This window comes from Gorilla gorilla, chromosome 8, assembly GCF_029281585.2.
Source record: "Gorilla gorilla gorilla isolate KB3781 chromosome 8, NHGRI_mGorGor1-v2.1_pri, whole genome shotgun sequence".
NCBI classification, from domain to species: domain Eukaryota; kingdom Metazoa; phylum Chordata; class Mammalia; order Primates; family Hominidae; genus Gorilla; species Gorilla gorilla.
Window position 1 is genome coordinate 66,787,801 of NC_073232.2, and position 24,299 is coordinate 66,812,099.

At 44.0% G+C, this 24,299-nt stretch overlaps 1 protein-coding gene across 4 annotated transcripts in view; it reads left to right on the forward strand.

Moving 5' to 3' along the window:
• Positions 1 to 24,299, forward strand: part of VSTM4 (V-set and transmembrane domain containing 4) — a 102,042-nt gene that overhangs the window by 8,265 nt on the left and 69,478 nt on the right. For 3 of the 4 annotated variants that reach the window (XR_008669263.2, XM_031015621.3, XM_063710083.1), the window contains exon 3: positions 22,434 to 22,502. Coding sequence is in view for 3 of the 4 variants with exons in the window: in XM_031015621.3 (XP_030871481.1) it covers positions 22,434 to 22,502 (69 nt within the window). In the remaining variant the exon portion in view is untranslated. Of the gene's footprint in view, positions 1 to 3,435; positions 5,113 to 22,433; positions 22,503 to 24,299 lie in introns of those variants that run through there. The other variant, XM_031015622.3, reaches the window with a different exon arrangement.

Below are 24,299 nucleotides of genomic sequence, written 5' to 3' on the forward strand. Positions count from 1 at the left end.
GCTGTCAAAGGTAAACAAAGCTAGACCCTGGTCAAAGGGGTCAGGGCAGATTTTATTCAGCAGTAGCTATTGCAGTAGAGAAGAGAGCCTGGCATGAACTGGACTCAACTCTGATTTGTGCAGACATGACTGGTTGTTTTAAAAGGAGAATGAGTGAGTGGGGGGTGAGTGGGGACTCAGTAGAGTCAAAGAAGTGTGAAAATTGCAAAAAGCAGTACGGAGAGGTTTGGCTTATGTGGAGCCATCTGGGTTTGCTAACATGCTTATTGAAGTTTGAAGTTTGGTTTCTACCTTCCCACAGAGATGGGGAGATGGGGGTTTTGTCTTCAGGTGTTGGCTGGAACAAGCAGTAAATGCTTTTGGCAGCCTTGAGTTTTCTCAGGCAGGCATTTTCAGGAGGTCATCGTAGGCATAGGCATGTGGCCTTGAGCCATTAGAAACTATGTTAGTGTTTGTTGGAGTCTTTAGGCCAAGACTGAGGCTTAGTCGAGAAGGGGCTCTGAGGAGCCCGGCTGGAGTTTGGCTAAGGAGAGCATGTTTGTCAGTGCTCAGCCTCCCACCCAGGTCTGTGCAGGCTTGATGGCTTTGGCTGGCGGGTGCCGGGCATCCATGGAGGAGGCACACGTTGGGAGGTCTTGCTGTGAGTCATCAGGCCTGGGAGCAGGGCAGGCTGGTTGCCCAGTGGAACTGATCCAAACTTAGGCAACAGCTCGCCAAGAAATTCATGAGGAAGTGGGCAGAGGACCAGGGGTAGCCCTCCCTTCCTGAAGACAGATAGGAGGGATGGACAGCATTTCTGCAACATCTCAGCTACCAAGTGCCATATTTTGGGGTTGTCATTTTTTTATCACCAATGTTTCTATTCAGGAAGACACCTCTCACAATTTTAGTAAGACTTCCTATTGTGCACTAAATTTTGCCTTTGATTGCTTTGAAATTGAATTTAGTTTGGCACAAGATCAAGAGGATCACAAAGTACAGCTGATAGTCTCAAATACAAAAAAGGGTATAATTTTATTGTACACATATAACAAAATACTCAAGTCCTTAGTGATGTTGTTTTGATAAGCCTTTTTAAAGGACAAAACTTAGTTGTGAAAAGTATTTTTAATGTCCTATATGAATAAGGGACATAGAGTAAAATAATTTATATACAGAGTCTTTACAGTAGTTCAATTTTACTTGTCTTTGGAGTTTGCTTGTTGTAATGTTTATAAGTACAGAATGAGGTATTAAATGGAATGTGCAATTTTTTTCCTTAAGCAAATTAATTCAAGAAAACCAATGACTATTGGCTTATTATTTTCACATAGAAAACAAGACATCAGATCATCAAGGGCTGGGCCAAGAACCCACTGCAAATACCACTTGGCTGTGAAACACAAGATCTTTTATATATACAAGATATATATATACATATATATATACACACACATATATATACAAGATATATATATATACACACACACACATATGATACGTGTGTATGTGTGAATTGTGTTGTTTTTGGTCTTTGTGTCACAGTGTATTCTGGAGTCACAGATGAAATATCTTGGCAGTGATGACATTCTGCCAAATAAAACATATAAAAGCTTTGCTACCTTCAAGTAAGCAGAGTCATCTAGCTTATTGGTTAACGTGAATCTCATTTCAGTGAGTGAAGCTGGGTTCAGTCTAGAACATTTGTTCGGGAACTTGCTCCAAAAACATGAGGTAGTTTTTAACACTTCACTGGAAATAAGAATCTTTCCCCATTTCTTCTCTTGCTCCCCCACTTTCCTGCCCTGGTCCTCTGGTTTCTCTTCCTTCCCCTCCTCAGCTCCCCTTCCCTTCACTCCCCGCCTCTTTTCTTCTTCGTCTTTCCTCTCTCTCTGTCTGTCATTCTTTCGCTCTCTGTCTCTCCCTCTTTCTCTCTCTTTCTGTCTCTCTCTCTTTCTCTCTGTCTCTTGGTATGTCTCTCTCTGTCTCTCCCCCTCTCTCTCTGTCTCTCTCTCTTTCTCACTCTGTCTCTTCCTCCCTCTGTGTCTCTTCGTCTCTCTCTGTTTCTGTCTTTCTATCTCTTTCCCTCTCTGTCTCTCTCTCTCTGTCTGTCTCTCTGTCTCTCCCTCTCTCTCTCTGTCTCTCTCTTTCTCCTTCTGTCTCTCTCTTTGTCTTTTGGTCTCTCTCTGTCTCTCTCTGTCTTTCCATCTCTCTCTGTCTCTCTCTCCCTCTGTGTCTGTCTCTCTCTGTGTCTCTGTCTCTCCCTCTCTCTCTGTCTCCCTCTGTCTCTCTGTGTCTCTCTCCCTCTGTATCTCTCTGTCTCTCTGTCTCTCTGTGTCTCTGTCTCCCTCTGTGTCTCTCTCTCTCCCTCTGTGTCTTTCTGTCACTGTTTCTCTGTCTTTCCTTCTCTCTCTCTGTGTCTCTCTCTCTTTGTATCTCTGTCTCTTTCTCTCTCCATGTGTGTCTCTGTCCCTCTCTCTCTCTCTGTGTCTCTCTCTCTCTGTATCTCTCTATCTCTCTGTGTGTCTCTCTCTCTGTATCTCTCTATCTCTCTGTGTCTCTCCACTTCTCTCGCCCACTCCCCTCTGACCTCTCACCCAGAAGTGGTTCTACCCTCTCAGCGGAGCTCAGCCTCCCTTGCCATGTCTGCTCCATCTCAGCTCCTGGGCAGGGCCATGATTTGCTGATGGAAAGATTCAAAACCTTAGGAAGCAATGACCATATCTTCTAGAACATTCTATTTAGGCTTCCAGGGGACTGTGCCAAGGCAGTTAAGGAAAAGCAACCCCAAGCAAATAGCCTGAAACCAGGCAGGCTGTTTGGGTTGGAGCTTGTCCGCCCCAGGCTGGGGCTGTGCAGAGCCTTGGCTGCCTGTTCTTCCTGGGCAGGGCCAGGAGAGGCGCATGGCTGCAGCCTCCCAGAGCACCTTTCCAGGTGTCCTGGGCCTTGCTTCTCTCCAACGGCCTTATTTTCCTAAATTTCCACCTCATGTTCATAGTTGTTGTTGTTGTTTTTGAGACAGAGTCTCCTCGCTCTGTCACCCAGGCTGGAGTGCAGTGGTGTGATCTTGGCTCACTGCAGCCTTTGCCTCCTGGGTTCAAGCAATTCTCCTGTCTCAGCCTCCTGAGTAGCTGGGATTACAGCTATGCGCCACCACACCCAGCTCATTTTTGTATTTTCAGTAGAGGTAGGGTTTCTCCATGTTGGCCAGGCTGGTCTTGAACTTGTGACCTCAGGTGATCCACCCACCTCGGCCTCCCAAAGTGCTGAGATTACAGGTGTGAGCCACCTTAAATGGAAAACAAAAACACAGAACAACAAGGATGAGAAGTTCTGTGGTCCGTACCTTTGGGTTAGAATATCAAACAGGAGCTCTTGGGGGTTTGAGTGCCCCCCACCCCAGGCCCGTGGTCTCTCTTGTCTAACCTGCTCATGTCACCTCCCTCCTTTCAACAGGAGTCTCCAGCCATCCAGTGGAGAGGGGAGCTTTTCTTGGGATTTCCCTTGTAATACTCCCTCACTCTTTGCCCTTCACTGCAGACTTAACCATGGCCTCCTTCCTGCAGAGTTCTTGATGTGAGATAAAATTGCTTGTCTTTCACTGGAAACTCCCAGAAAGAAAGGCTGGTGCCTGGTCTCTCCTCATTTCCCTGTCATGAACACCTCGCCCAGCACATGGAGGGTGACTTGCGATGATGTATTTAAAAAATAACTCCCAGTTCTGAGAAGAGCCATAGGAGTGTTGGCTCTTATTATCTGTCCTGATTTCCATATGTTGGTTGTTTTCTATTGCAAAAGTAATATAGTGTAATATAGTTCAATTATAGAAAACATGGAAAAATACTGAAAGGGTTTAAAGAAGAAAATAAAAATGACTTACCATATCTCTACTCAACTTAACATTTCAGTGCAAATCCTTCCTGTCATTTTATGCAAATTAAAATTTGAAATCTAATTTCAATCTTACTATAAAGAGTGTTCTGTGACTGGCTTTTCTGATATTACTAAATAGTGTGTACATTTTCCCTTGTTAAATATGCCTCCAAAACATAATGTTAATGATGGAATAATGTTCCATCATGCAGATGGACCTCAATTTAGCTTCCTGCTTATTGTTACTGGACATTTGAAGCTGCTGTAAATCTTTGTCAATAAATCTCCATGAATATCCCTGACCTTAGCATAAAGTCCTGGAAATAAGATTGCCGGGTCCAAAGATCTACCCAATTTTAAAATGGACACAATTTCAAGAAGTGAATTGACCTCTAAAATAGTTTACAAATTTATATTACCACCAGCATTGAAAATGCCTTTTCCCCATGGATTGGTCTACATAAGAGTGTTGGTTAATTTTATGTGTTGACTTGACTAGGCTAAACGATGCCCAGATAGCAGGTAAAACATTATTTCTGGGTGTGTTCGTTCTGTTTCTCTGGGATCCCAGACTAACACAATCATATACTTTTTGAGGATGATGATGATAACAATGAATGCCTGCAACAGTGCCTGGTACACAGTTGATCCTCAATAGATACTTGATGAATGAATAAAATGTTCTTTGTCAAGTGTCATTAGCACCTGTTGCTGTGGATGACTTTGAAGTAGGCATGACTTGGTGGATGTAGTCACCCTCTCTGGGATGCCTTACCTCTCTTTCCCTTGACCTATTCCAATCATACATATTTTTGGGGCTCCACATCCAGCTTTCATCTTCCATCAATGCCTTCTTTGGGCATGCCAGCCCATGGAGTGCTCTCCCACTGGCAACATCTTGTAGCTTCTGTTTTTAGCACTGTAGACACAACATTATGTGGTCATGCCATTGTTTTTCAAGCTGCTGTGGCACAGTGATGATGTCAAAAATATTATACATAAAAGAGTTGGCCAGGCATGCTGGCTTACGTCTGTAATCCCAGCACTTTGGGAGGCCAAGGTGGGTGGATCATGAAGTCAAGAATTCAAGACCAGCCTGGCCAACATGGTGAAACCCCATCTCTACAAAAATACAAAAATTAGCCGGGTGTGGTGGTGTGCACCTGTAATCCCAGCTACTCGGGAGGCTGAGATGAAGAATTGCTTAAACCCAGGAGGCAGAGGTTGCGGTGAGCTGAGATCGTGCCATTGCACTCCAGCCTGGGTGACAGAGCGAGACTCCATCTCACAAAAAAAAAAAAAAAAAAAAAAGAGTCAAACAATGCAAAAACTAAAATGTGCAAATATCTTTCTCCTACCCACTACCTAATATCCCCAGTTCCATTCCCATCCCCAGAGATAATCATTGTCAATAATTTGATTTAGATCTTTCAAATCTCTTTCCTATTGACATTCATACACACACACAAACACACACACACACGCAGACACACATGTATTTTAACAATAGTGCATGTATTGCTTTATAAGTTGTTGGTGATATTACATGTATTCTTTTGTAACTGGTATTATATAGTGAGATAATACCAAACTGTATCCAATCATTCCCGCAGTGATAGACACTTAGGAATCTTCCAGTGTTTCACCAACATAAACAGTGCTTCAGTGAAATCCTTGTACATCTTTCCAAGTGTATCTGTTAGTTAGATTCCTGGAAAGGGAATTGCTGGGCCTAAGGCTAAGCATATTTAAAATTTTTGTAGACAATGCCAAAATGCTATCACTGAAAAGACTTTACAAATTTATACTCTGACCATCATTGCATGATATTTCCCTGAAGCCTCTTTAACAATCAATATTATTAATCTTTTCCGTTATTTATCACAATTGGAAAAATATTTCATTGTTTTAATTTCGATTATTATATTCAATACAATACAGTGCAATTTAATTTCTGTTTTTGTATTCAATTATTAGCAAGGTTGAACATGGTTATTCATGGTTCATTTATTTATTCTGTGAATTTCCTGGCCATAACCTTAATAATTGGGTTGCTGTCTTTTTTATATATGTGTACGTGTGTGTGTAGATCTGATCATTAATTTTTTAGCTATTACATATGGTGCAAAATTTTATTCCTGTTTGTTACTTTTCTTTCCATGTTGTTTATATTTTCTTTTACCGCATAGATATTTCACATTTCTGGATATTTATGTAGTCAAATTTGATATTTTTTCCTTTGTGGCATTCTTTTCTAGTGGAATTTTTTATTGAAATGTAATTTACATTCAATACATTGTATATGGTACCTTGGTTTTGTATCGAATCTTGGAAAGGATTCCCTGCCCCAAGCTTATAAAAGTGTTTTCCATATTTTTCTTTAATATTTTTAGATGATTAAAAGAAAGCTTTACTCCTTTATCTCTTTGGAATCTGTTTTTTTTATATAAGGTATATAGTAATTTATTTTTTCTTTACAAAAGGCTAAAATGTTATCCCTACACTGTCTGTTGAAGAGGTATTTTTCTAGCTTGAAATGTCACATTTTTCATAAGCTAAATCCGTATATTTAAATGAAAACTTTGTACACTTCACCAATATAGCACTATTCTAATTATTATAGAATAGGGCAAATATCCTCGTTATTTTTTAAATTGTCTTAGCTATTCTTATACATTTACTTTTTATTTAAGATGATCTTGAGGATCCACTTACCCAGTTTTGTAAAAATTACATTGGGGTTTGATTGGGATTTCATTGGCTTCTTAGGTTACTTTGTTATGGGCATATTCATCTTAGACATCTTTATGATTTTAAATGTTCCTATCCAGGAACTTGTTGTATTCCTTCATGTAGTCAGGGTTTTTTTTTTAAAATGTCTTTCAGTACAATTTTTTTTCACATGACTCTCGAACATTTTTATTATATTTACTTCTAGGTATTTTATAATTGTAATTAGGATATACCATCTCCTGCTATGCAGACACATATATGTGAAGCTTTTAAATTGGTATTGCTGGTATATAGAAAGTTTGACTTTTGTTGAGTTATATTTGGCAACATAATGAGTTAACTTATTATTTCAGATGTGGTGTTTCTCAGTTGCATTTCAATAGTATCTATGAAGTAGTATCTCATTATTTTTCTAACCATATTACATTGGCCAGTACTACCTGTACCCTTTCTGTATGACACTACTGTGAGTTTTAACCTACTATTTCAGTTTTTATCTTGACCACATCTTCCATCTAGCCCATATAGCTACTCTTAGAGACTGTCAGTTGCCTTATTAAAAGCCAGCTTTGAGGCAACCATGGCTTTTTCATGATCCTTACTGGTTAGCCTATCACAAAAACAACTGGGATTGCCCTGATAATATCTCTTAGGCATCTTTCCTTTTCTTTTTCCTTTTCCTTCCTTTTTCTTTTTCTTTTTCTTTTTCACGGAGTCTGGCTCTGTCTCCCAGACTGGAGTGCAGTGGCACGATCTTGGCTCACTGCAACTGCCTCCTCCTGGGTTCAAGCGATTCTCCTGCCTCAGCCTCTCAAGTAGCTGCGATTACAGGCACCAGCCACCACCCAGCTAATTTTTGTATTTTTAGTAGAGACGGGGTTTTGCCATGTTGGCCAGGTTGGTCTCGAACTCCTGACCTCAGATGGTCCGCCTGCCTCGGCCTCCCAAAGTGTTGGGATTACAGGCATGAGCTACCGTGCCTGGCCTTCTTTTTTAATTTCTTAAAACCCTCATTTAAATATCCATTTCAGAAACCTGTCAGAGATAGATGAAAAGTCCACTAACTTATAGGTTTTATAACTTATTTGTCTCTCTTTTTTTTTTTTTTTTTTTGAGCAAAACACTTGCATGCCTCTAGCCATGTGACTCCTTTTCTATTTTCCAGGTTTTCTTGCTTTTCCTTAACTGGAGTTCTTTCTGACCTGTGAGTGGTCATCACTTAAGAAAGGTGAGGGGGTTCTTCTCTGAGGAGGGAAGGGATGGGAATGTCCTGAGGGAGCCCACTGTCTGCAGAAGGTCATTACTGGGAATACTCACCTGTCGGGATATTGAATAGCGTAAACCTGTGGATATTACTGGGGTGCTACAGCCATACTGTCATGAATGCTGATTAAAATCTCTCAGCTTGGGGATTGACATTGTTTATCCATATTACAGTGGAGTCAAGTCTGTGATCACAACATCAGTCCATATCACTTAGACTTTGACTTACTTCTCTGAGTGGGAAAGAAAGGGGTGGAGGCACGGGGTGCTGGGGGATTGCCTACAACCTGCAGCCTGTGGCATTCATGCTGGACCCCTAAGATGGTTGCCCCTGACGAAGTCCAGCCCGTGAGTTGCGTGCTTGCAAAATGCTTTATGAATGTCATAAAAATAAAAAATCAGAAGGAAAAATCCCAAGGCCAATCCAAATAACCAGCCCACCCTAATATTTGCAGTGGTCTCTGCTTTACTTTGCTGTATTTTTCATTTTACCCAAAATCTGGGTATGTCCTCGAGTATTCATGTATGGTGATTAAAAAAATAAGTACAAGTTGTTTGAAAAAATATATATGAATAAATGAACTCCTGCAGGGACTTCTGAAAGAGTTTGGCTAAGATGTACACACTGTATTAATTTTGAGCAGGGCATAAGCTACCTTTGTTTTGTTGTGCAAATTGTTAAAATATAGTAGAGAATTGGGGATTTTGAAGCATCAGGAAGTATTAAATTGGGGTTTATCTACAAACCAGGTATGTGGAAGATCTGAGGGTGGTGCTCCCGGGTGCACCAAGGGTTGTTGTCGTTGTTGTGGGGCACAAAATGATACAACAGAAATGAAGAATGAAAGGGACAGAATCTCTGGAGAACAGTGGAGCCATGCCTGGCTTATTCACAGAATCTCATGCCAGATGAACTTGTTGATGTCGTTTTTATTACCCAATGGTAAAAGGAAAGGCAAAGAAAAAGACGCAGTTTCTCCAATTGCCTGTGCCATGTGACGATTTCACTGGGTGAGAAATCCTGCTTAGAGAGAAAATGGATTGAAAAGTCCTAAGTGACACATGGCATCGGAAACCCCTGGAGAGGTTTCTAGTGGAAATCATGAGGGTCAATGTTAGGTTTGATTTCCTTTGATTGTTTTATCAATAACATTGAAAAAGAAGCCCACATCACCCTAATGAACTTTCTAGAAAATGCAAAATTGGGAAATGTTCTTAACATCAGCGAGAAATCACACATAATAAAAATGATTCCAGAGCGGTGAGAAATATAGGCAGGAAATAACAAAATGAAATTCAATTTGAAAAACAGCACAGCAATGCATGTGGGGAAAACAAATCTTAAGCATTGCTGGATGCTGCTGGGAGGCTCTCTCTGCGAAAGGATTCGGAGTCATAATAGCAGCGAATCAGCCGTGCATTTGCAACGTGAGACTGCATCTCAACAGCTGGTGTTGTTTCCATCCACATACAAATCGACCTGGAGCCCCTGAGAAGGAGGTGATTGTGTCGTAGGTACTACACTGGTGAGACCCTAACTGGGACTACACAGTCAGCTTTGGGAACCTCATTTCCAGACAGACAGATTTAAGCTAGAGAAGAGAGGCAAATGTGATGAGGAAATGAGCAACCGCCTTCAGAGACAGGATCCATTCTATTGAGGAAGGTTTGCTCGGCTCAGTGAAGGAATAGCACTAGAAAATAGTATTGATGATGTCCATCAGCGCTAGGTGAATTCATTTATCCCTTCACTCAGTGTGCATGTTATCAAACACCTACTGCATGCCAGGCTGTTGCAATAATGGAGACCCAGAAACACATGGGTGGATCTGCCTATAGGGGTGGCAGACACACAAACACATGGGGTTTTGCAGTGTGAGTGCAGGGGACAGGATGCACACAGGGCACTGTGGGAACACACCGAAGGGTCCCTTAAGAGCTGAGGGAGAGGGCAATGTTGGAGATGACCTTGGTGGTTTATGTGGGGGCGGCATGGATGTCCAGAGGGACAGGCACTGCAGCTCATGCCAGGGCTTTGGGGACTCTGCATTAGGCCTGGAAGCTTACGAAGCATTCTACGCCTTTTGAATGTTGGCTCCCTGGTGCATGGATCTGGGGGGAATCAGATTAGAGGAGGAGGAAGTGGGGTCTTTTGTAGTTGCACGAGCTTGAAATGATGGAGGACTAACTTTGGCAGTAGGAATGGGGAGACGTTAAGAGGTCAGATGTGAAGTCTTTACTGATGGACTGGATGTGAATGATGGAGAGAGCTTTGGGATGACACCCAGGGGTCTAACTCTGTAAATATGTGTAGCAGCTTTTCACTCATTCATCACAAGCAGGCCAGATGCAGGTGTAGCCTCACTGCAGGTGAGACGTGATGAAGTGGAGTGCACAATAATGCCCTGCCCAGCCCCAAGGCTGGTGAGGAAGGCTGAGGCCTGAGGGCTGTGTGCCCAGCACTGTGGGGGTATAGCAAGGCTGAAGGGGGTGGCACAAGGAAAACGGGATGAGAATTGAGGGAGCATGAGCAGGGGGGTTGGGATGATTTCAACAGGGAGGTGCACTGCTCAGCCATGTCTCCCTCTCTCCAAGGGGTGGCTTATTTATATTGAGAGTGTCCAGGGCATACTGAATTGGAACTTGTTTCATACCTGGTAGGCATCATAGCCTAGTGTTGGGATTCCCAAATGCTCTTGGTTCTCGATGCCCTTAGGCCAGAGAAATAAACAAAAACAAGAACACACGCAAACAAACAAAGACCAGTTAATAGTTTTGCTGTAGTTGAGTCACAATTTTAGGTAAGTATTGAGATGCAGACAACTTGTTCTTGTCCTCTTCAGGGTAAACTCCAAGGTCACCTTTGAAATGAGATGACAATTTCATATTTTAGGGGGCCAAATGTCTCGTGTAAGTGAAAAATAATATATAGCTAGTTATGGTAAATATCTTTTCAAATAATGATACTTCCTGAAGAAAAGCACTTTGCTTTGCCCTGTGTTGCACAGACTGTGTCCACCCATGTCTGTCCTGCACGCTCAGTGCTGCCGGGCCATGTGCTGAGCCTCAGACCTGCCCTTGATAACTTCAGCTGCTGTCTTCCTGTTTCTCGCATGTCTAGGGCCTGATTGCCCCTCTACGCACCCTTGACCCTTTGTCCCCAAGTCTAAGACATTGTGGTTTGTGTTCTGTCCTTTTTTTTCCCTTCCTTTGCTCCCTCAGCTTTAGGAGTCTCTCCACCTTTGTGCCTCCTCCATTGTGCTTGACATCCCATCACCTCTAGACTTTTCTCCCTAGGGGACGGATCTGGCTTGGTGCCTCTGGAAGCACAGATTCTGTAGACTTGCTCAGCAGGAGGAGGCCCCCGGTGGGCATGGGGCAGAGCGAACCCTTAAGCTTGCTTGCTTCTTCAGGTGCTGCCTGGAGAGATTCCAAGATGAAGCATAAGTGTCCAAGGGGCTCCTGGTGAAAGATGGGCCCCAGCTGTAGCCCTGAGTGCCACGTGTCCTAAGGTTCCCGTGGAAAGCGTTGAGACAGGTTTGCAGGGCCATAGCCTGAGTGCACTTCCTGGGCCTTCACCCCAGGGAGCGTGTGCTGCTGGTGTTCACAGGAGTGATGTAGTCATTAGCCTCCCTAAGAGGCTCCTGCTCTTAGGGAGGCCACAGCTTTGATCCCTAAGACCTCAAAAAACATGATCTTCGTCTGGGCACGGTGGCTTATGCCTGTAATCCCAGAACTTTGGGAGGTTGAGGTGGGTGGATCACGAGGTCAGGAGTTCAAGACCAGCCTGGCTAACATGGTGAAACCCCGTCTCTACTAAAAATATAAAAATTAGCCGGGCATGGTGGCGGGAGACTGTAATCCCAGCTACTGAGGCAGGAGAATCACTTGGACCTGGGAGGCAGAAGTTGCAGTGAGCCGAGATCGTGTCATTGTACTCCAGCCTGGGCAACAAGAGCAAAACTCCGTCTCAGAACACACACACACACACACACACACACACACACACACACACACACACACACAGTCTTCAATGGCTTTTCAACCCAATCCTACAACCCACAGATTCAGAAGCAGTCTAACCTTCTGAGCCAAAATAAATCTTCCTGCTTTTAGATGGAGTGGTCTTTATCAGCAGTGAAAATACTAATAATAGAAGCAATTTGCAAGGGATGTCTCCTGCAGTTTAATCGTAATTCACTCTAAACCCACATAGTGTATTTTAACAAGCCAAATTGTTATTTGACTTAACATTATGTAAGTAAGGTTTAATGTGGAGAGTGGACAAAGCAAATGGAAAAAACTGTTTGTCACCCTAAAAGTATTTGGGGGCAAAGATGAAATTATAATATGATTTCTCATCTGACTGTTTAACCCCAAAGTGTGAAAGGAAATTTAATGATTAGATCTGAAGTTACTACCACAGGGAACTGATACTGCAAGTTTTAGTGGAAGAAATTAACGAAATAATTCCTTTTTCTCGGGAGACATGGAACAGATAATTAGGAATGAGATTTACTAAACATTTAGGGCTTCTGCTTAATTAAGCAAACACACATCATGGTGTTTAAAGTGTCAACAGGTCCAGACACTCAAAGGAATCAAATTGACAACCAGAGTGTAATTTAAACACCACTTTAAACAATTCTTCATCGTACCTACCCTCATTCCAACTGCCATGGTCTTGGAAGAGTTTAGATTAAAAACTTAATCTCACAAACATGCATGAAGCCCCAGTTTATGAGCCTGTCATCACTGTGCCTTTCCCAAAAAGAGGTACAGATGGAGATGTTTGATGCCTGCCCTCCTGGGGCCCCAGCCTCATAACATAGGGGAGAAGCCATGGTGTAGATGTGGTTATAGATTTAATAGACGTTATGGAGGTAGCAAACAGAAAGAGTGTGAAAGGGCCAGACGAGGGGGTGAGGCTGACATGGGAGTAAGGGAGATGAGGACACATTGCTGGACCATGGGAGAAGGTCACATGGAGGATGTGGGACTTCGCTTGGGGCACAGGAGAGCTTCAGCAGACAGCCCTGGGCTGTGCTGTTTCAGTAGAGACGACAGCCTGCTCAAAAGTGTTGCAAGAGGCCAGAGAGGCATGCAAAAGTAACTCAATGGACTTAGATGCATGTTTGCAATTGGTGGGGGACAGGGGTGGGCAGCAACAAGAGGAATGGTTGGAAAGATGGACCCAGCCGGGGACCTTGGTACCAAGGACCCTGCCAGGGCCTTCCGAAATGCACCCTCACATGTTATGTGGTGCATGTGCACAGAAGGGGCCCAATGATGACTTTTTAGATGGAGGAGTGAATGAGTGATCCAAGCTCTTTTTCTCTGGAGACGTGGCAGAGAAAATGGCAACTAGGAGTGGAAGGTAGTAGCAAGTGGATATATAGCCCTATCCTGGACTTGTGTGTGTAAAGGACCAGTGACCAAGCCCTAGGTTTCAGTATTTCCTAGCTTCTCATTGGGGACATAAAGATAGCCTTTGTGCTCTGTAGCTCCTTCACTTTCAGAATGTGGACTTCTTTCCTAACCGCCTTGCCATGGGAAGTCTATTTCATTTTTTTTGTTTGCCCTTTTGCTTGGTTTGCTGGAATTTGTCTTGGACTGAATGTGGTAGGAAAGGGCGGCATAAGCTAGACAAAGCTGGAGTTTCATTGTTTCTCATCGGCTGCTGCCTGCAGGTCACTCAGAGGTCCTACTGACATATATGGCTTTATTTGAGCCCCAGGGGAGACTGCCTTTGACCTAAGTCTTGGAGAGGCAAGGGAGAAAGGAAGCAATAGGCCAGCGCCTGAGAGCAGAAACAGAGAAAGTCTCTGTGTCTCCCTGGGGCTGCAGTTGCACGCCCCCCACCCCCTGCCCCTGAGAATGTTGATCCAGTTATAAACAGCAAGGACACAGCTACATTTTAAGAGCTGTTTCCTTGGGAACCATCTCATCCATTGTTGAATAAGAAGGGACAGTGAACTGAATACATTGAATTTGAATTTGGGACAAAGGTGTTGGCTCATCTTTGTTTTACTTAAGGATCTTTTCTTCTGCGTACTTCACATCACCATCCTCTTCCAGCCCCTTTACATTTTCCTCTCCTATTAAAACCTGTGTAAGATGCTGCCTGAGGGACCTGGAGCAGCGTGGTACTTGCTCTCTTCTGGTGCAAATTAGCAAGGCCTACTTGCCAGGGATCAGGCTCCTTAACTTCTGCCGCTTCCTTTCAACTTGAGGGAACTTAAGAAACATCTTCTGTTTAAGAAGAATCACCTTCTGGTTAGGAATCATCTTTGGACTTTCTGCTTCCATTCTGTAGGAAATTAAACTCCCAGAGGCCATAAAATAAATCATGACAGACACAAAGCCTGCAACTCCAAGGCCAGAATTTTGTGGAGAAGTTAGCCTCTGCAGCCAGGTGTGCTGGCGCATCCCCACTGCTTCTGAGGCTCCAGGGGAAAGACTGTTGCTGGGCAGGGTGGGACCCCCTGACCCTGGCACCTCTCCTAGCTTTCTGGAAAGTAACGATGTCATAGTCCTGGTAAGGTGTACTTACCCCACCATATCACGTTCATTTCATTCATTCATTAAGAGTAACTATGACGGCCGGGCACGGTGGCTCACGCCTGTAATCCCAGCACTTTGGGAGGCCGAGGTGGGCGGATCGTGAGGTCAGGAGATCAAGACCATCCTGGCTAACATGGTGAAACCCCGTCTCTACTAAAAATACAAAAAATTAGCTGGGCATTATGGCGGGCACCTGTAGTCCCAGCTACTTGGGAGGCTGAGGCAGGAGGACGGCGTGATCCCGGGAAGAGGAGCTTGCAGCGAACCTAGATCATGCCACTGCACTCCAGCTGGGCGACGAAGCAAGACTCCATCTCAAAAAAAAAAAAAAAAAAAAAAGAGTAACTATGACTTGAACTATGGGCCAACAAGGATTCTAGAAAGTGAAGAAAACAGACACAGATAATGAACAAGGTAGAATAAGGCATGGTCTGGTGCCCAGTGATGGATTTTAAAGCCACACATTCCATAGAGAGAGGAAGGGTGTGAAACATTAGATCACCACTGGAGGAAGGCTTCAGTTCAAATTGTCTCCAGTTTCCAAGACAGGCAGTTGACTCCTTGGGAAGACATGTCCATCCTTACACATGTTCTGCTCTTTTAAAAATCATTGTTTCTTGAAAGCTGTGTTCTGCACATCATTTTCTACACTGCGACATGCTATTAAAAGCTGCTCTTTCAGGGTCCTTTTGAAACGGGAAAAGTTCCCTTGTCCCCCTACCAGTGCATGCGATAGGGGTGTGGCTGGCTTCTTTGGTGCCCTGCTGCTCAATCCTTTAGGGAAGCATACAGATGGGCAGGAGCTGTGGGGCTCCGACCCCACGGCAGTGTCCAGGGATGAATGTTTATAGCTCCTGAAGCCCCAGTGGGCATGTGTTATGGGGTGCTCTCTTATTTTGCCGACTATAGGCTGCTTGTAGCTCAATTAAGACCCTCCAACTTGTCTCAAGGACAGAGGGCTTTCTGTATCCCGGGTTCGTGCCTTGGTGTACTGGAAGAATCAGATCACATGTGCGCTTGGAGAATATCTTATTCTCCAAGTTCTATTGAGTGCAAGTAGCTCCCAGTCAATGGCGGAGGTAGAAGGGAGACGGTTTTCCCCTGGAGTTGGGCTGCTCTGTGGCCCCAGCTCTCTTCTGACTGCCTGGGCCAAACTCTGCCTGGTGCCTGGTCCCACTGGTCGATGTCCTGCCTGCATACCAGTGCCTGTCTGTGTGCTCTTCTGCTGGCATAATCTGCTCCATGTTCTCTGGACTACCAAGCCGCTTGCGTTTTCTTCCGATGACGTGCTCCTCCCGATGTCTGACTGCGTCTGTCTCTGCCTTGCTAGGTTCTCAACTTTTTATAGGCCCAGGATGGGGGCGTGGCAGGCCAGAGTGGTCTTGGGAAATGCAATATTTGGGCAGGAAATGCCTGTCCTCACCTAGGTCCGTGGAGGTGGAGCCCTAGCCAGGGACCACGCCCTCCTCTACCCAGCACACCCCTTCCCCTTTTCCATATTATTCAAAGGGACCATACTCTTCTCTTCCCAGCACTCCCATATCACTTTGTAGATAACACTTCTGTGGCAGGATCACTCCTTATCCTTATTACTCTTGTTTTCCCTGGATTAAATAGAAGAGGCATTGGTTTAGTTTTGAGTTCTAAACCCTCTCCTGGGTTGGACAGGACACTGAGGCCCAGGGCCTGGTTTCTCACAGCAGGACTCTCCTCTCCCACATCTCCTTGTACTCAATCTTTCTTCTAGGAGTGCACATGACAGAGACTCTCCAAGTAGGGTCCTCGGGCCTGGAGCCTCAGAATTTCCTGAGAGGTGAACTCCCTCGTCAGGCAGAGTCCCAAACCCTCTCAGAATCTCAGGGGCAATGCCTGGGAGTCTTCATTTTAATAAGAGCCCAGCTGATTCTTCTTCACAGTAAAGTTTAAAAATATGGCTTTAGAGCACTAATGAAGGCAGCACCTGCTAAGGACAAGATCTGTAGAGTCTGGGAGAAGGCTTCAGCTACCCTGGCCAGGGTAGGCACGGAAAGGGAAGGCATGTCTCCTGAGCCCAGCTGCTTGCCTTCCCTGCATCCTGGCTCCTGCTCCCTCCTGTCTCCTTCTTCCTCTTGGCCCGCCAGGGCCCCACCACTTTCCTCTCCATCGAATCCTGCGTTCTGGAAGGCTTTCCGTGTCAGAAATGTGCACCTGACTTTGGATATAGCCTAGAGTTGCAATTTAAGCTTTGTTAATTGTAAGATTCTTTGTTAAAGAATTAGGGGCGCCAGTGGGAGAGAATTTCAGGAAAAATGGAGCCTTCCCAGGACCTCTCGGAATTTTTGGCCATCACTTCCGTGGGTGAGTGAGGTCAGTCTAGACAAAGCATGTCAGCGTCCTTGGTGAATGGGGGACCCCGAAAGAACCAGAGGCCCCTTGGCACCCAGAGGGCATTGTCACAGGGTCTTGGTGTGAACTCACCTGTGAAACATGCCCTCCCCAGGGAAGTTGGCAGGGCGTTCTTTCCAAGGCAGGAATTAGGGCTCTCGGTTTTCACACCTCTCTGAGTGATGGTTTCCCCCCAGGTCCCATCAAAGGGGACTTGACTGAGGCTCTTTCTTTCCAGCCTGCTTCCTCTAGACATGCAGTTGATAGAATCAGTTTGTCTCAGTACCTCTGGGCTGCATTCTTCCCGACTGTTTGATCCTGTGGCCACTTGCTTCAACAGAGGGGCAGTGACGTGATGGATTTCACAACTTGTCCCTTATTAGATTTCATCCTATTCTGTGCTCCTGGGGAGGCCCCAGAGTGGCCTGTAGCTCTGTCTTCTGGGCCACTGCCTCCCCGGAAACTCTCATGGGCTCTGCCCATTGGGTGCTAGGGTCCCAAGGCAATGACAAAGCAGTCAGTAGGTCAGCTGACAATTTAGCTTCTGAGCACTCATCACCCCTCCCTCCACTGTGAGACCTGACCCATCAGACAGGTATAAAAACCCACTTTAGTTCCGATAACAGCTGTACTGAGATAGGTGGCTTAGCACTGAGATCAAATTGGGCTTCCTTCTACTTCCCTGAACAGTTGTCCTGCCTGTTCCCCTTTCCCCACCCCCCCACCCCAGCATGGGGACTACAGGCCTGTGCACTGTGGGAGCAGGAGGTCAGGGTCCTTGCACTGCCCTTGTCATGGTCTCCCTGGACACAGGACGGATGGTAGAGGAGTGTGTGCAGGAGTGGTCACAGGTGGGGCTCCGTGAGAGGCAGGGCTGGTGTCACTCCCAGCAGCTGGGGTGATGAGACTGTCCCAAGGGGCCCCACAGCATTTGCCCCCATGCCAGCTATTTGCTGGGAGACCAGTCTCAGAGCACAGGGCAGGACAGAGTCTACTTGGAAAAAGTTCTTTACCACATTCCTATCACCCAGAGGGGGGCTGTGGTCAGAAGCTCACCTGGATCAGGAGCTTTTCCTTGTCCACCAGGGGTGAGGGAGGTGGTGAATGCAGATGAGAGGGCAGAGAGGGGCAGCATCATTCCAGTCCTGCACCTTCCTGGGAAGGGATGGAAGTCTCATTTCTCCTCCCTATCATGAAAACCTGAGCACAGAGCAGCAGAGTCCACCATCAGGACCCTATATGACCACTGTCTGGCTCACCAGCTGACTGTCATGCGCTTGCTTTCCTCTTTGGGGGATTGGGCTGGGCACTTCTTTAATCACGAGCAGCTGTCAGGAGGGCAGGACCTCCATTCCTTTGAGCTGGTGCATAGGAAGAGTCAGCAAATTGGTACAAGAGGCTGTTGTCATCTTCTTTCCAATTGTCTGGAAGTCCAGCTGGATCCCAAGGTGAGCCCAGTACAGCAGAATGGGATAGATTGATTGACTCTTGCTTAAGGCTCCAGCCTTCTGATTGCTGAACTCATTGGAAACTGTTACAAAAATGCTCTTCCATCAGGAGATTTGCATTTTATTTCCACAAGTCTTTGAGCAACATTAGTAATCTGTGTTGGAACATTTGCCACTTGTTCCTTAGTCTTGCCAAATTTTTTCTCAAAGCATTCCATCCTCTTCAAGCCCGTCTACCCTGCTGGGGCCTCTTCCACTCTGCACTTGAAGGTTGACCAAGGTGAATTTATATTAGCTGCTCACAGCTGTGCTGAGGAGGGCAGAGTATTTGTGGAGTCAGGAGACCTGCTGATTGTCCACTACACAGCCCTTGCTGTTGGCCTGGCTGCATCCCACAGCTCTGTTCCCTCATAGTCTGTGGACTCAGACCCCTGGCTTGACAATATATCAAATTCACTTTGAGATAGCACAGGATTAGCAGCTGCAACAAGATACTTATGGGAGAAACTTGGGAAAATTCCCGAAGATCTGGCAGGGTCCATGTAAAAATTTTTCTTTCTTGTAGGAACAAGTAAGATTAGGACTGGTGTTTCTAATAATCAGATGCCAAAGTTGCTGCACCGTCCTGTGAAATATCTGCACTGCGGGGGAGTGAGGAGCATCCAGTGATTCCTTGCATAGGGTTAGTTTAGAATCCCAGTTTGTTAGCTCTTTCAACACATGTGTCCATAAATAGATTAGGGAGAGCTTGTTGCTTTCTATCCTAAATAAGGGAAAGGGAACTGTAATTGGATTAAATCAAGGACCCACGATTTCTGACCCTGAAAGTTGCATAAAAAATGACCCGAAGGCACCTGTTGGTTAGAATGGCAGCAGCTCATTCAAGCTGTAGAGATTGAAGAGTCACCCCCTGAGGCAAAGGACTGACAACAAAGGGCCATTCTGAGGTTGGTGGGGGTGGAGGTTAGAGCAGTGAATAAAACAGGTGAAAGTCCCTGTACTTAGACAGCTAGTGTGGATATGGGCTCAGTAGGTCTCAGGCACTGTTCTGAGCACTTCACACACATGAACCCCTTTAACCCCTGCATCTACTCTGACATGGGCATTTCTCATCATCCCCATTTTACAAATGGGTAAAATAAGGCACAGGAAAATTAAGTGACTTATCCAAGGACATAAAACTAGCAAGTGGCAATTGAGTCTTTCAACCCTGTGAGCATGTGTGTGCCAAATTTTAAAAGGCATACATTTCACCCAGGGGATCTGGGCTTGAAAGCAGATTCTGATTCAGTAGATCCGGCATGGGGCCTGCCATTCTGCATTTCTGAGGAGCTCCCGGGTGACACTGACATTGCTGGCCCGTGGACCACATGTGGGGTGGTAAGGGTCCACACCATGATGGGCATCCTTGGCCTCCTGGAAACCAAGCTCCTTGGAGATATATGTGTATTGTTCATCTCCGTGTTGTCTTCATCAGGACCTTCTTATCCTTATCTAGGCTTGATTAGCTGAAGCCATGGAAACCCAGCCAAGCTTTTCCAGGAGAGAAGTGGGCACAGTCTAAGGGTGCAAAGCTCATGGAATGCAAAGAGAGTAAATACAACATGCCAGGCCTTGTGGGGCCCAGAGTGCCATCAAGCTTTGGCCTCTCATCTTCCCTCTGCTATGCAGGTTCTAGCCTCTGCTCCATTCTGCTCACTTGTTTTCCAACATGGCCACCCACAAAATCCACTGGCTCTTTCAATCTCAGGGCTCACAATAACCACATGCACTCTGTTTCTTATTTTAAGTGCTTGAAGGGGGAATCTGGCAGTCAGTAGATTACAGGGACTATAGGTATTGAGCAGGTCAAGGAGGTTGGGCGTGATGGACAAATTGTCTGATGTATCTTAGATCACATGCAAGGTCAGATATTCACTAAGAGCTCCTTCCTGGAGGTCCAGGTTGCTTCCTTTGGGAGGAAGTCAGAAAGAAATATATAATTCATACATTTTGCCAAGCACCTATCAGCTGCCAGGCAATGTGCCCAGTGATAGGAATACAGAGGTAGAAGATATAGCCACTACTTTTTAAATAATTTAAGTTCTAATGGCAAAGGAGTTCTGTGATCAAGGCAACCTCTCAGCAGAGCAAAGCCCTCCTCCGGAGAACAATTAGGAAAACTGAAAATAAAGTCTATCAGCACTTCTGCTTTCTGATTCACATATCTACATTTCATAAATGTATTTGTATTATATAATTACATATATATGTATATACACATATATATTACATGTGTATATATACATATATATAACATATGTATATATACATATATATTACATATAATTATATATATAATTATATATATGTGCATATATATCCAACTATCTTAATTGTTATCTGAAGGACTAGATAGGTAGTTAGATCACAGAGAAAAGCAGCAAAGTGAGCCCAATTGCTGGAGACGTTTAACTCTAAGAAACTCACTCATACTTAAGCAGTGCTAGTTGAGAGAAGCTATGGAGAAAGTGACAACCAGGATGTTTAGGAGGTGAGTTAATTTTTGGCAGTTCTAACAGTGAGATAAAAATTGGGAGGTTGTGGTAAATACCCCAGGATTTTTGCTGGGGAACCCTGAAGGACCGAATGAACCCTGAGTAAGGGCAAACCAGAAATAGAGCAGATTCTATAAAAACTGAAAATCTCTCAACAGTTCAAACCCTGATTGGATTAAAGTGACCATCCCCCTACTCTAACTTCCTATCAGGGAACCAAAATTTTATCTAGAGTCACCAAGATTTTCTATATACAATGTCTGGCATTCAATTAGAAAAAAGTTATCAGGCATTCCAACAGACAAGATCTAAAGCAAAAGCAGATAACAGAAAGGAGTCTATGGGAAGTGCAAATATGAAAGTTTATCAGGCATAGACATTAAAATAATATGATTGATATGGTTGCAGAATTAGATGACAACCTGGAGAAATTCATTAGAGAACTGAGATATCTACAAAAGAATTAAACAAATAATATAGAACTGAATAAAAAGAATAAATGCAATTACGAGCTTAATAGAAGGGTTGTACAGAAGGTTAAACACAGATGAAGAGAAAATTAATGATTTGGAAGATATGTCAATAGGAAATATCCAGTGCAAGGCCCAGAGAGACAAAAGGAAGGAAAATTCAGAACTGAGATCATGACAATAATATTACAAAAGTTTGTGGGAGAGGCAGTAAATCGAATTTAAGTTCTAGGCCATCTTTGCCATATTTCTTGTCTCTTGTATTGATTCTATCTCCATTCAATTCTGGTCCTAGATTCTCTTGTCTAGAGCTCTTTGTTGTGGTAACCCCTGAGCACATGTAGCTGGGTAAATTAATTAAACTTAAATAAAAGTAAAAATTCAGTTATTTGGTAAGACTGGCTGCATTTAAAGTATTCAGTAACCACATGTGTCCAGTGGCTGCTGTATTGGACAGTGCAGATATAGAACATTTCAATAACTTCAGAAGGTTCTATTGAACAATAATCTCATTCCGTGATATTTTACATTTTTCATCAGTCTATTTTCTAGATCTTTACCTATGATGATGTTACCCCTGTACATGGAAACTTTCCATGGGTCCAGACTCCTTTAATGTGATGTTCGAAGTTTCACACAGTGTAACTCAATTCTGTTTCCCTGCCTGTTGAAAGCAGGCAAAATGAATTCAGTGATCTACCATTACCTGAAAGAAGACAAAATGTTCTCACAATTAGATGCCTGTGGCTCTGTGGGTCTGTCTTGCATGGAGAATGGTGCTCAGAGCACTAACCTTGAGTCATCTGATGACTTCAGGTTCCTCTATCCAGGAATACTGGGACAAGTATACTACATTTTAGAAAGATTCCCACTAAAATGGTAAAATAAATCATGTATTAATTATTGGGTTTGCCACTGGGAACTTCTTATTTTTCAAGTCTATGGGGCAAGTGGGGCTTTTACTGAACCGCATCCTGAGCTTGCCATTTACTGGCTTTTAAACATGGACAACTTAACTTCACCTCTCCTGTGCCCCATGTTTCCCAACTGTTAGGTAAAGTCCTTGCACCCCTCCCTAACATGTGAGTTTTGACAACTAAATGTGGTTTTGCAAAGGTAGAAATTGCTTTGTAAATGTAAGTGCCATGTGTACCATGTGGCATTATTTTTTCATACTGTGCTGTTTCTTTTTTGTCTTTCAGTCATTTCCCTCAAAGCTTCTGAAGAGTCATCCTTTGAGAAAACAAAAGAGACTTGGGCATTTTTTGAAGGTAAAGCTTGTATATTTCTTTTTTTTTATTGCTCTATAGGTGCTTTTTCTTTTTCTTTTTTTTTAAATTATACTTTAAGTTCTAGGGTACATGTGCACAACGTGCAGGTTTGTTACATATATATGCATGTGCCACGTTGGTGTGCTGCACCCATTAACTCGTCATTTACATTAGGTATATCTCCTAATACCATCCCTCCCCCTTTCCCCCACCCCACGATAAGATGCAGCCTCACTTTTAGACAATAGGAAGGAAATAGAATACAAAGAAAGGACCCTAACTTCTTAGTTTTTAAGTTGTTTTCTTGGTCTAAACTTACTCAAAGTAAGATGGAAATCCCTGACGGTATCAGCCCACAGTTTTGAAAGAGTGGAAGTTAAAGCACCAGTCCACATAATTTTTGTTTGTTTTGTTTTGCTCCAGAATTCCTACTCCCAGGTGATATTAGGGACGAATCTTCAAGTGATATAAAAATGATAAGTACCTCTACTGTGACTACATTTTATTTCAGGTTGCTTAAGGAGTTTGGGGTTCTAGAAACAGTTTGCAATCCTTAACCAAGTAATTTTCAACCCATGCTAGAATCACTCATGGAATGTTAAGAACATGAATGCCTGGACCACATCTCTAGAGATTCTGATTTAATTGGAAGTTGTTAAAAGCTCCCCAGATGATTGCAGCATGCAGCCAGGCTGAGAACCATGGCCTTGGAACAGTGGTTCCCAAAGGGTGATTGCAGACCAGCAGCATATGCATCACCTGGGAGCTTGTTCCAAATGCACATGGCTGTGCCCTGCCCTAGCTTATAGAATCAGAAATTCTAGGGATGGTGCCCAAGAAATCCGGGGTTTAACAAGACATCCAGGCAATTCTGATGCACATTCAGGTTTGGGCCTTAGGGCAGGAGTTCTCAACAGTGGGTGACTTTTGCTACTCCAGGGGACAGTTGTCAATGTCTGCATGTATCTTTGGTTGTCACAGCTTTTGGGGGTACTCCTGGCATCTAGTGGTAGGGGCCAAGGATGCTGCCAGTCCTACAATGCACAGGATAGTCCCCATGACAAAGAATTTTGGCTCCAAATATCCAGAGTGCTGAGGTTGGAAAACCCTGTCTTGGAGTAAGGAAAGTTCAGAAAAATTATTATCATAAAGTGGGTGAGGATTATGATCATAAGCAATTAAAGAATGCACTTTGTGAGTTCTCTGGCAGAGCTTTGGATCAGTGAAAGGCTGATTAATGTTCAAAGGTGGTCAGGAACTTTGTAAAGATTATGTCTGGTGATGGTACAACATTTATTGATGAGGAATGATCTAGCCAAAAGTCTCTAAGGAGAGGCACATGTCTTGAGGCCTTACTATCACCCTTTGTTAACCCATTGTATGATCTGGCAGAAGGAGGGACATCCTTAGGGAGCAAGTACTTGCTTTCAAGCTCACCCCTTCCAATACCTAGTTATAAAGCAGTAGACTGAAACACAGTCTGTCTTAGGAAAACTTTTATTGTGAACATCGTTTGCAGACCATAAGGTGTCACCCACATAGGCCTCTAGGATTAATTGTTTTGTTTTGTAGTCATAAATATTTTGTTTATGAGATTGCACTCATGAGAATCCAACAGTGATTCTTTGTATTTCCTGATGTTTCTCTGCATTTTTGTAGTTGCCTTTTTCTTTATTTGATGACTGCCTCCTAGTAAAATAATCCCCATTTCTCCCACTCAGCCTCTCATTAAGAGAATGCCTACTCATTGGCATTGGCAAAGAAATGAAAATGACTTTACTTCTCATAGAGTGAACC